Source organism: Bombus bifarius, unplaced genomic scaffold (assembly GCF_011952205.1).
Source record: "Bombus bifarius isolate JDL3187 unplaced genomic scaffold, Bbif_JDL3187 scf7180000009102, whole genome shotgun sequence".
NCBI classification, from domain to species: Eukaryota; Metazoa; Arthropoda; class Insecta; order Hymenoptera; family Apidae; genus Bombus; species Bombus bifarius.
Genome location: NW_022884897.1, coordinates 134,158 through 147,490, shown reverse-complemented (window position 1 = coordinate 147,490; position 13,333 = coordinate 134,158). Strand labels below are relative to the sequence as shown.

Here is a 13,333-nt window from a genome sequence, read left to right as displayed (position 1 = left end):
ATACATACGATCCCTTACGCGATTGATCTTTCTTGCACTAGCATTCGCGAAACTTTCAAAGGCCAAACAAAGCTACAAACTGGCGTATTACCTCAAGTGCCCCCCTGTGCATCGGCACGCCATTGTTTTCGTAAACGCGAGTCCACGGCCTGAAACAGAAGCGCAGGCGAACACGTAACGACACGTTGACAGGTGCACGACCAGTCGTTGGTGTTTCCGCGCGGCAGCACGCTGCCGTGGACACGCACGTGAACGCCCCCGGCCGATGAATGCGTGCAGGGAAACGCGTGTACGGTTCGCACGTGCCACGCACGCCGTTACGCTTGGAAAGCTCTTGACAACGGCCTCCTTCGATCGACCGTTCGTTCGGAAGCGTAAATGCGAGTCGCTTTATGTCTTCCAGCCCTCCGATAGATCCCTCGTCGAAGATTCACCGGACGTACGGCTGATTGGTCGAGCACATTGGTCGGCCTGATTTCCTGGAAAACGGTGCCAATTTGCCGATGAGTTTTGCCGCGTTTGCTCGATACCTTGCTGATATTCGTGACTGCTCTGGCTTAGGTTTTCCGTCACTCGTTGCGTGATAGGACTGTGCAGCAAACAGCGTTTTGCTATATGCTTTTCAGGACAATTATGTGATGTTTTTAGGTAGTTAAAAGCTTGTGTGTAACAACGTGGTTTTAAAAAATAGACCAATAGAGAAGAAAGAGAAGAGAATGAAAAGAAAGAAAATATACGAGATACTCAAGCGGTAAAAGTTTTTCAAATGATTATCAAACAACGGATAATTTTGCCTGTAATACGCAAACCGCGTGCACTATATCTTTCAAAAATGCATTCTTTCGAACTTTAATTTTACTCCATTATATCTTGCAAGAAACGATCCAAGCAAACCCTAACAGAACGCAAGACGTTGGGTATCGAGGGGTCAAAGAGGACGGTACGGTGGGAATAACCGCAATTTGACGTAACATGATGCGGGGAATAGCGAAACTCGGTCCAGAGAAAGGCAGGCAACCCTTGCAGATTCGGTCGGGCGGTCACAAGGGGGTGGAAAAGGGTCCACGAGACAGAAACCCCGGGAAAGGGTATCTGTTGTCATGGTCCCTGATGCTCCATTATTGATTAAAGATGGCTGACTGGCTGGATGGATGGATGGGCGGTGAAGTCGTGACGCCATTTTAATATGCGCAATTATAATGTGTACCCAGAGCCCCGGGGGATGATACGGGCCAGGTCAGGGAGGTGAAGGACGCGTCGCGCATGTTGTCGGTGACCCTGCTTCTTGAAACCGGTTCGCCTTCTTTGTTTGCACCGAAATCAGAGGGGAACCGCGTAATTGAGGAGTTAATTAGGACGCGTTCGGTGCTTTAATCGAGTTTCCCGTTTCTAATCTATAGTCGTTAGCGAGATTCTCGTGTTCGTCCCTGGCGTTTTTCGCCTCTTCTCAACAGGTTGCACGGTTTTCCTATAAAAATAAACGGGTACAACTTGGAAAACCTTTGCGATCGTTAAGGTAGCATAAAATTACGAGTGTAAAAAGTGAAAGTTCGTTTAAAGAAAGCAGAACAAATGAAATATAGAACATATCGTACAGTTGTTTTCTTCAGTGATAAACATTCGATACGTGGAATTAACATTAGAACTATCGATAGTTAACACGAAGCTATTTCTACGAAAACCTGTCAAAATGAATATTTTTTTATTAGAATATTTTTATGTTTATTGATTTATTACTTTCTTACAGAAGAAATTTCATGTTATGTAGTACATTTATGGTATTATTAATCCATCTGGATCACTATGATCCCTAAACGAGGGTTGACACATTTATGAAATTGCAGAACCAGTCATTTTGACTGCTGCGGTGTTTCTAGTGTTAGCATCTAACGATCGATCCGGAATTTTCCTGATAACTAATATCATCGTATTGAATGATACGCAGTAAAAATTTTACAAACGTGTGGCAAGTTGTACGAAACGAGGAAATTGGTTAATTGGGGTTCGATAAACAGACTGCAGATTTTACACTTTGACAAGTACCAGTCATTTTGACCGGTGTTGGTATAAGTAGCCTTAATACAATATTATTTTGAGTTTGAATACATAAAAGACAAAATACAATTCGTTATATTATTCTTGTAGTTATCGTTGCGCAAGTCATTACATCATTAAGGAAAAAAAATATAACATGAATTATAAATCTTAAAATAAAATTGTAAACAGTCAATTTGAATTCCCGTTGCATAAGTAGAATCGCCTTAATAGCGTAATACGATGTGCAATTAATTTATTGCCAATTATTCGCAACATGGATAATGTCGGTAACTTTACTGCTAATTCGTCCTCACCCTGAATCTGTTAACAAGTAACTGTCTAACCTTCGCTACGACCGAAGAAACGGAAAGAAACAACCCTATTCTCGGCAGAGGCTTCATCAAATTTACACGAGAAACTTTTCCGTAGGAGAAAATACACGCGATACGTTCTCTAGCCAATCCGTTACTCCGCGGTACGGCACATGGGTGGAAAGTTTGTTACATGGGGCGGTGATTGCACTGAGGGGATGTACGCATCGGTATCAGGAGACTCGTGAAGAGATAACAGCGACGACAGCTCGTTAGCGTCGTGCGTCGGGGTTGTAGCGATGTCGCGAAGCTCGATGCCCGACAACGACCGACCGTGGGCGAACATGTCGTGGCTACAATGCCCGTACGTCTACCACAATGCCCGTAATAGGAAAATTAATGTGTGTTGTGTGTGGTCGCTACGTGCACCCCGGGGCGTTCGCGAGATCCTCGATTGTATTGTCCACGTACAATTCGGTCGTATAATCGATTAGTCAATGGAATTTGACTTGTGTCGTCTTTGGTTCGCTCGTAAAGTTTCTGAATCTCCAGTGTCCTTCCTTTGATATTCTTCTGTGGATTTTTTCCTATTTCCTCGAGGGATTCGAAACGATTCAGACGTCGATATTCGATTAGTCAAAAAAGAGGGTGGGAAGTCTTTTTAAAAATCACAGCAATTTTTACGATACAAATAAACGCTGGTTTGGTAGTAAACAACTAATATCATAAACGGAGAAAATTTCTCCTAATGAAATTTTCTGATGTTCGGGGAACGTTGTTGCGAGAGTAACGTTACAGCCTGTAGCACGGACGTAACGAGTTCAACGTTTCAGTTTCCTAGAAGGTCTACTGTATTCAGTTTCTCCTTGACTTTTTAGGAAATGTCGTTCACTTTGAATTACGCAATGAAAATTTTACCAAGGATACAAAGGATGTTGCGTATTTTTCTTTCTCGAAAGATTGTCTAATTTAAATTCCAAAATTTTTAACGTATGACGTAAGCAGCGGATGATCGATCATTCTTACGTTGTTATTTAAAATATCACGTCTTCGAAAGGTTGGAAAAAAGGGAAAGAAAGCTCGTTAAAAGGGAGGAAGCAATAGTTCCGCCGCGTATCAAACGTTGCGCCCCATCCCTGTTAAAGCGGCCGTAAACAGCGAAGCATTAATACAATTCCGCTATTTAATTCACATCGCGTCTACTCACCCTCTTTGCAACCCGTGCCGTGTATTTCATGCGAGCTGCAATATTAATCCGCGTTCGCGTGGCGTGCTAAAAGGCAGAGAGAAAATTCCCGCGAACCACCCCATGTGTGCTCTCTCTTTCGCGCTCGCGCGTCCATCAAAGGATAACGAATAAAATGGTAAATAACGATGCGAATGTTGGAACTCGAGGGGAGGATCGTCGATGACCGGATTGGGTTTTCCCTTTTCCTTCTGTATTTTCCTCGTCCTACTACCGCGTTATCGCATTTCTTATTTAAGCCGAAGCATGTTGTACGCCACCCGATGGCGCGGCTCGATAGGTCGCCGATACGAGTCGTTCGAAGAAGACGTGGCTCGTCCTCGTGGAGGATAATGACCGCTCTCGCGGTAATAGCAACTGCGAACTCCTCCTGAAAGCCTATCGAACGGCCCCTCTCGCGTGGAAATGCGTCTAATAAATATGTCGACTGTATTGCACGCGAGTCTCTTTTCTCTCTTGGAAAGTGTTTTTCAACCACAGGGTATTCCTGCTTCTTTATATTTTTCCCTCGCATCAACCAAGATTCAGACATAGCACCACGTAACCAGTTACCATTTTTAATTCACGGAAAGACACAGCACCGTGTCATCAGTTACGAGTGTGTTAATACACGTAAACGTACACGTATGTTCTCTACGCTACTTATCATCCATTATACGGTTTGAAATTTTTACCAAGAAGTTAGAACCTGCAGCACCGTGGAGGTTCGCGGAAGCGGAAATGTCCAATTCACCGCAGGTGACTTTTATCGGAAAGACCGCGAAGTGGACTAACCAGCGTGCGTTCGTAATGCAAGCTTCGAGAGGGCCGCGTATTAGTAGGTACCTTTCTCGCATAAACAGTCATTTATATGCTCACAAGCCTTAATAGCGGTAATATATCCAGTGACCAGCGCGTTAATAGGCAATAAGCGCGAGGCGACTCACCAAGTGCCATTTGCTCTCCGGGGAAAATTCTTGTTTTCCTCGAGACGGAACACGGCGCTCGCGTCCGAGAAAGAGCAATACAAAGTGATCAGAGTCGACTTGCTATGTATGACTCACATCCAGTCGATTGATCGCAGGTGACGAGGCGAAGCCGAGCGTTGGCGCTGGCGCTAGAATTTTCCCATGCGTACCCTGCCGAAGATAATAATTACGTTTCACGTCGGGAAACGTCAATCTCTCTGTCTCTCCTTCTTTCTCCGCGTTAGTCCGTGGCGATTTACCATCGTGGATACGTCTTGAATTATTATTGCGTTTTCTCCAATGGATAATTTGCATTGCCGTTCGTTCGCGCTACGTCCATTCCGCGAATGGAGAATCGATGAGCGGCGAGGAACAGCCAGCGAGGGGATAAACTTGTCGTCGACCGTGTCTTCGTCGTCTCTGGTTTTTTCCAGTCCAATACATACAACGTTGAACAGGCTGTATTTATAACAAGAGTTATTTTTAAGCTCGTGCGTGTACGTAGGATTTTAAGATATTTTTTAAAGTTTGTAAAAAAAAAAAAAATCCACGGCGACCTGTTAAAATTTCAAGCCAAGTTTGATTTCTTTTGAATCTTACTACCGTCTGCACGCTGCTAGTTATTCACTTTTAAATCGTTCCAATTAGTCTAATTTGTTTCGTGTTCGCGATAAATCTTGCTTTAACAATGAGTAATTTCAACACGTTAACGCAACCCAACATAAACATATCCCCTGTCCATCTTCGCAACAACCTCAATTACCGCCCTCTGCCATCTCGTCAGACATCGAAAACAATTCAGCTAGCGGCACGCGAGCGAAAAAGAATCTCGGTCGATGAAGATAATCTGCGCCGGCATTCGCCACGAATTAATTCGTGGCCGCGGTGCGTGTCAAGCTCGTCCCGTTGTGTCGTCTCGTCACGGCAGTGGCTTGGTCGTTTTGTCGCCAGTAATTACGGGGCACGGAGGTGGGCGGCGCGTAACGTGTCGCGCGTTTCGCTCGGCGCGAGCGTGGACGTCGCGTTACGGCGCGCGCGGAAGTGTGACGCCGCGACACGCCGCTCTCCATCAGATAAACTCGCTTAACTGGCCGTTTAGCCCGGCTCGATTGAAAACCGTATAGCTCGCGCGATCGCTGCGTGTCACTGCGCTGCTTCGCACCGTTGCGTGCGCGTCAACCAAACGCCGAGTCTCCTTTTGTCCCGTGAATTTCATGCTTGTTACTCGCGTTTAACCTTCGTTGGCAGAAGACGGTTGGCTCATGGCCGGCGGTTTCATTAGTCGTCAGCTTTCTATTTTCCTTTTCGTGCAGGCCGCTGATGACTTCGAGTACTCATTTTTCGACTACTGCGCTTAGGGTGAAACACGCGGTGGCTGTGACGAGTATTTTCACGTACCTTTCTTTGCCCAATGAATTGTTTTTTTTTATCGGAGTCGTTCAATTTCCGTATTATCAAATTTTTGTAGTTGATCGCAAAGCGCTGCGAAGCGTAACGTGCAGCTAAGGAAGAGGAATGTTTGAAAATAGACGAGGTAACGATCGTCTCGAACGCATCAGAACGCGAGGATACATCGAGAGTTTCACCAGCCCGTCGATTGTTTTTCGTGGCAGGGAAGATTAACGCTGCCCGTCACCAGCAATGTATTAATGACGCCGATGATGGAACGGTACGATGATCGTCGACGTACTTACATGTACCTCGCACGGTTTTCTACTCGTTGCATGCCGTACACGGCTCTGGGGCTAATTATCACAGCTGTCGGAGTCACCGCTTCCAGATCTCCAAGATATCCATGGGTCGGCGATCAGCTACAAGGATGACACGCTCAATGTCCCTTTTATACGCTTATTTCGTTTGTACGCTCATTGCCTTTGTAATCCCTTTCGTGGCTTCCAAGGCGTAAAAGTAGATAAACTAATGGTCGAATTTGGATGCTTCGTCTGCCACGGATGTTATATTTTTCGTATAATTTCGTCGCTTAAACATCGTTCGTAAACTCGCCGCTATTTTACGTTATTCGATTTAAAACAGTTGCAGACCTCTGCAAGGATACCAAAGTGTCACGTTTATCCTAGCGATCGGGACTGCGTCCTTCAACTCGTATAAGAGTCTGTCAAGTGACTGGTCAAAATGACTTACAAAAGCGAAAAGGACCGCGGTATGCACGATATCTCGCGTATGATCGACGCACGACAGGGGAAATATCCCCGTGGAACACGGTGTACGCGACATTATCGAGCTACGAGATCGGTCGAGTGTTTCGGCGTTCGCTTCGCCGTGTCTCGCCGGAGGTCGAGGATGAACCAGCCAATGCATAGACCCGCCTTTAAACGTATGCGTCCCGTCTGAAGTTATGCCAATAGTAGCGTGTCCCATCGAAATTATCGGCTGTCGCAAGATTGCAACGTTGTGGGCGCGTAATGTTCGATAAAGCTCGCAATTAGTCGGCGCTGTCCTCGGCGCAAGACGCCGGGATGGAGTGGAACGTCGGTGTTCTCGGTTGGCTGGAAGAAAAGGGAGGAAAGGCTGTAATTTTCACTTACGTTGGCTCTCTGCTTCGTGGGCTGTCTTCGAGGTGGTTGGGACGCAACGTGTGATCAACGTGACTGCTTCGTCGTGCCGTCGCGTCGTGACGTTCGAGTTGAACAGAATCGCGGAGGATTGAATCGTGGCGACCCTGTGGCTGGAAATTCTTTCGACGAAAGGACAAGTCAAGTCGAACAAGTCGAATCGTTGTTTCGTTGTACGATGGCTATTTTTCATTTCCGAACAGTCGTGTTAAACAGCGCGTTACATATGAAAAGAGTACGAAGGATGAGGCTACAGAAACGCTGAAAGTAATAAAGATAAAAAGCAATAACGTCTATAGACGTTACGAAGGACATTTGTGTACGTGTTTTGATACAAAAACCGAGGATCGCTTTATTGGAATTTCAGATAAGCATAAACTTCTTATTTAACCATCTGCGGAGTATGGTTTTAACGACGTCGGTGATTAAGCGTGCAACCTCTGCTGTAAGCAATACTTTATTACGTGCACGCATGCTGTGTGTAGACTCGCACCGATGGACATAGTACATACTTGAAAGTTTCCGCGAAAAATCAATTATCGCGCGCCTTTAAGTTATCGATCATGCGTCTTCCAAATCACGAAAAGTCGTTTCTATCGCTTCCAGTAATTTATCTGAATCGTAATTCTGAATCTTCGCAGTCTCTCGTTGCGTATGGTTTTACGATATTCGTCTTACGACAGTCGCAGATGCGATCCATCGCGAGATTCGAAACGATTTCGATGTTTTCAGACGTACGTAAAATATTTCAGCAACCTATCATTTGCTCTGCCTATAGTAGTTCGCTTCAAGTGTTTTATTCCCATCGCTGTACGACGCAACTACGCACGCATGCAGTCTGCTTGTTTCGAGGTCGTTCGTTGATGAAGTAGTTTGGCTCGCGTTTATCTCGCTGGGCCATCCTTACTTTGTCATTACGCGGTGCGACCGCGGTTGGAAATTTTCGTGGCAACGCGTCCACCAGCTGCTACGTCTGAATCACGCTATTCTATGAAATATCGTTATTGTCATCAATCCTGCTCGTCTAGTCATCGTAATAACGATGCCGCGATCAACTCGCATCGTCAAAAATCGTTTCAAACCTCTTTCGAGTAATATCTTTTAATTTCTTCCAAATTACCGCGAGACATTCTCCAAATTACCTCGTTTCCACTTGATAACCTCGATTACGCGCCAAGATTAGAGAAATCGTTGGAAGACCGAAGAATTCGGTTTACATTGGAAGATCCGGGAGACTGTCGGGTAACGCGAAAGAGCAAATGTTCGGCGAGAAAGGAGGAGATGTAACGAGGCAACGGAATCCAGCCTTTTTCTTCAATGGCACGCGTTTCTTTGTCCAGGTACGAGGAATCGGCGACGATTAGAGAGAGAACGGAGGCGCACGCTTCGCGTTGCGAGCGACGTGTCGCGATCCGATACGTTTTTACTTTTTTGTCACGGATAGAAGTGGAAAGACTCGAGAACGCGTGCGGTGGGCTTGATATCCTGTGAAATTGAGTCCAACGAGCGAATTCCTTCCTCCATCTACTGTCAGATGGACAACTTTTTTGTAGATTCGAATCAAAGGTAATAAAAATGTCGCTACGTGGCGGTTGGTCGACGCGTGCTGAGATTTCTATTCGAACATGGAAACACGGGTTGAACATTGGTGTTTTAACGACCCACGTTTCAAGTATAAAAAAATTCATTTGCCTTTTACTCTGGTCCTCTTTAATCGATACAAAAAGAGTCGTAAAATTTGAAAATCAAGCGGTTCACTCGCGAGGTCGTATCGACGTTTAATTAACTTTATTGGAATCGTTGGAACAAAACAACGCATCAAATCGACGATTACTTCCTCGTAGCCATCGAACCAACATCGACGTTCCCGTTTCCCCGATCGAAATGATATCCATTCGGCCGCACGAATCAATTTGGCCGATCGCGATCGATAACCATTCGCTCGCAACGTGCAATCTGTCCTGCCGTGTAATTATGCCGTGGGCCCGTTTAATGGTTCTTAAGCGACGAATATTGATCGTGCAGGAAGCGAGGGGCTCCTCGGGTCAAATTGCTGGTCGAGCGATGGATAAATCATCGAACAATTTGATCCATTAATTTTCCGTTTTTTATATCGGCCTCAGCTGTGTGTTCCGCTCTTAATACCATCGACGAACGTTCTTATTCGACGATCGTTCGTGCGAGAATCTATACCGTTCGGCGACGACTTAAGGAGAAGTTATTCGCGGGTTCCGAAAGAATTACGTCGCGATGCACTATTTTCGGGACACGAGCGGTTCGTACATCACGATTATGATCGCGGCGCTGTCGTAACAGCGTCGCAGAGGGGACGCTGATTAATCGGAAGGTAAATATTTTTCCAGGGCTCGATAAGATCCACGCGATGCGTCTACTTTGGTTACGGCTGCCGATGCTGACTCGCGGTTCTGGAATCTGAAAAATTCCGCGCCACGCTTCCCCTAACTCGCACGAAAATAGGCCGTCGATATTACACGTGGCGGACACGAGTATCGACGATGCAAGTATCTGTCTTTATGTCGGTCCCGCTAACGGCCTGTTAAAGACGCTCGTAGAACCGAGCATCGGCAGTCGAGGATGGTTGATGGTTAATAAAAAAAAACTGTTGTATTATGATGTCATTGTTGGCTCGCTGGCTTAAAATTAGATTCAGGGTGGTAGGATTTAATGACGCATTTATTGCGTCGTATAAATTTAACCGATAGGTACGTTGGGCGGTGCACCGACGACGTTCGACATCGCTATTGTCGCGTGTAACATTCGCAGATAATTGTAATTTAGATTTTCTTCATCTCGTTTCACGATCGAAGCTACGCGAAACAACGGAGGAAGAGATACAATTGTCGATGCAGTAGGCTCCGCCGCGATCCGTTTGCAGCAAGGTCGGTCGAACGATTTCCGTTACGAGCCGCGTCTACGGTAAACGATTCGCGCGGCGCACAGAATGGCCGTGATAAACAGAAAATAACAGAAGCTTCGGAACCTCGGACGAAGTAGCGTTAACTCACTAACTTTAGGAGTTTGTTATTTCGGTTTTGCCGTTAACTCCCGCGAGCCAGCGACAAGAGACATTCGCCAGACCACCACGAAACGGTTCATCCGCCTCCTTCCTCTCGGCTCGGCCGAGTTGCCGACTTTCCGGCGTGTCGTGACCAATCGGGTCCACCACCGCTATCCTCGTGCTCCAAAATAACCGAAACACGCGATATTACCGCACTACGTGACGTAAGATCCTCGTGGTTCGCGCGGATTTCTAGTAACGACGGATCAACTCCGCTGCATCAACGAGACGCACGGTCGAGTTCTTGGAGCGACGTTGACGTTGCATTCTGCGACGTTGAGTTATTTTAATTGTTTCTCCATGTTTTACCGTGCGTGACGTATAAGAATGATCATCGTGTTAAACACGGCGTAGTTGATTCTGCGCGGCAAAAATATGATAAATGGATTTTCTTAATACTCGGATGGCGGTTTTGGAAATCGATCGTTTCTTCATATCGGTGAATTTCAGATCGAATTTAGTTCGTAACACTTTGCAATTTTCTGCCGTTGAATGGTTGAGAAGAAATTAATAATAAAAGATATTAATCCAGAATATGGAGCGAACAGCACAAAATGCAAATGAATGTTTCGATTCTTCTCTTCCTTCTAAATCGTAAGATCCTCTGAGGACTACAAGGACTCTGATTATCCAAAAATTGATAAAAAGATTCCTCGATTCCCCTTTTGATACTCTACCACTCGAAAAACGTAAAACGCGACTTCGATCAAGGCAACCCTCGACAAAAGACGACCACTTGGCGCGACGTTGTATCTCGTTCTGATCGCGCTACGCGGCCATTTTGTCGAGGTGCGTCAATGGGAATAATCGCGTGGAATTCGTGTCGTCCGCGGCAGGACGATCAAAAGGTCTTTACGTACTACGGTGAACGGAACACCGTGGCTTCTTTTCATCCTCCGCCTCCCACCTCAACCCGGGCTCCTTTATAAGAACACTTACAATGGACCACACGCATACCGGTGACCTCGAAGCGAGTGCGCTTCTTACAGGGTCAGGGGCATGTGTCATCTATCTTGGGGAGGTTCATATTCAGTCGGTGACACTAATGCCTGCTCTTCGTTCCACGGGCAAGAGCTTTATCTCGCCGAACACGCGCGACGCCCGCGCGTTTTTTGCCCGAGCAATCTGTTCGATGACAGACAAACGGGCTGACTCTGTGGAAAAGCCAGCTCGAAAGATTCGTCGATCGTCTGAAAGAGTTCGATAAAGTCTACGATCTTTCTACGTAGTTTTCATTCTTATCTTCGCGATAAATTGTCACGTAAAACGACAAGGATGGTTGTCTGAATTATGCCCTTTTTTCTCACGAGCTTCGTTTTTCTTTCTTTTATTTTGTCAACTTTCGGCTGTAATTATAGGCGTTCGAGAGGTCGGTCGATAGGTTGTCGGTTTTTCGATATAAATCAGTATTTTTTGTCACAGCGATGTTAATGTTACGGAAACTTACGAGGAGGTTTAATGACTGTTTACGACTTTGGGATCTGAATGGTGACACTGTTTGTGACTCGTGCTTTATCAGGATGTGCTTTGATATTCGAGACTTGATATTCCAGCAACGCTGACACGAGTCTAAATATAATTTTCCACAGTCTGATTACGATGTTCTTTAGAATACAGCTAAGCAATGTAAATAATTGTATTACGTATTAATAAGTGGAATTAATGTTTCAGTGGCCAACGTGGTTTTATCGGCCAGATTTCCCTCTCGGTACATCACTACCCACCAGTCACGTATCAAACGCCAGCAGTGTTCCTACTTCGTCGCCTTTGTACTCCAGGACCCACTCGCAATCGGAGGCTCCCAAGGCTCCTGACTTTCTCGATAGCAGCAAAATTCACGGACAAACACCGACGATATGCACGGTAAGACGAACCACACAATTCCCTCCACGTTTCTCAATATTCGTACACGAACATTTAAGAAGCTCGACATTCAGTGATCAACCTTTTCCTCCAAAATTGCTATAATTTTATTAATTGTAATATTGTTATAAATTATAATATTGATTAAAAAGAGGAAAGTTAATATTTATGTACAAAGAACGTTCCGCCCTGCGAATTTTAATCGAGAAGAAATCAACTTACAATCGTTCTACCGTACCACTATACATTTAAAACGTGCCCCGATCTCGATGCATCTTTTACACGTAAAACACACGACGGTAGAATAACCAAGCTGCATCACTCGCGGTATCATGAAAATCGCTGGCGTAAACGGGCCAGTAATCGCCACGAGCATCGACATGCAATTTTCTCAGGCGACGCGTAATTCGGAATTACTAATTTCACGAGGACATCTTTGTACGCGCAAGCAGGTGACATGGAAGAAATTCGGATGCAAGCACGATACGAATCCCTCGTTTTATACTTAATCAGCCGTAAGTAACATGCAACACGGTCTTCGCCACCTCTTTGAATATTCTCCCCGCGCAGGAAGCTTTAAGAATAAAATATGCGTGCAGACGCGATGAGCACGGATGTCGCGCAGGTTGCGCACAGTCGAACGGGAAATTAAGTTGTCGAAGAGGAACCGCGAGCGGATAGATTGAAACGTTGCATTGAGCGCGATCCTGTGATCGATAATAGGCTGCCCATGACGGCCAAGAAGAAGAAGCGAGCGAGTCTCGTTACGATGTCGTTATTAAAATTCCCATCGGGCAACGCTGTCACCTGCGTTGAAATTATCGGCTGATTGATTGCCGGCTATTTTTGCAAAATGCGCATGCCGAGGCTATCGTCGTTTTCATGCCACCGCGTACCGCGAGCAGCGTGACGCTTGCGTTTCAGGAAAGCAAGATATGGCTTCCTGAGAAACGCTTCGCCGACGGAATTTCTCTATTTACGGCGCGACCATAGCTGCCATAGAAATGACTTTGGCATTCGTGTAGAGAAGCGCGATCGTAGGTCTAATTGCGCGGTTATGTTTCTTGCTAAGAAGTTGACAATTGCACGAAAGTTCTTCTCATCGTCGAATTGCCAGTTTCAAAAGTGTACGTACGTCTCGCCGCGTAACTTTGAAACGCGGAAAGAAGCTTCGAGTTGCTACCTATATGGTTCGATTGGCGCGTCGCCCTCGTCGCTCGACCACGGAACTCATTTCCGAGTCTCGGAAGCAGGGGGTTCGATTTAATGGGCGCCGA

General features: G+C 45.8%; 1 protein-coding gene across 1 annotated transcript in view; it reads left to right on the top strand.

Moving 5' to 3' along the window:
• Nucleotides 1–13,333, top strand: part of LOC117213445 — a gene marked incomplete at its 3' end in the record, with an annotated part of 89,677 nt that overhangs the window by 16,800 nt on the left and 59,544 nt on the right. Inside the window, exon 2 of the mRNA XM_033458791.1 lies at nt 11,865–12,056. Within this exon, the coding sequence (XP_033314682.1) occupies nt 11,865–12,056 (192 nt within the window). The remainder of the gene's footprint in view (nt 1–11,864; nt 12,057–13,333) is intronic.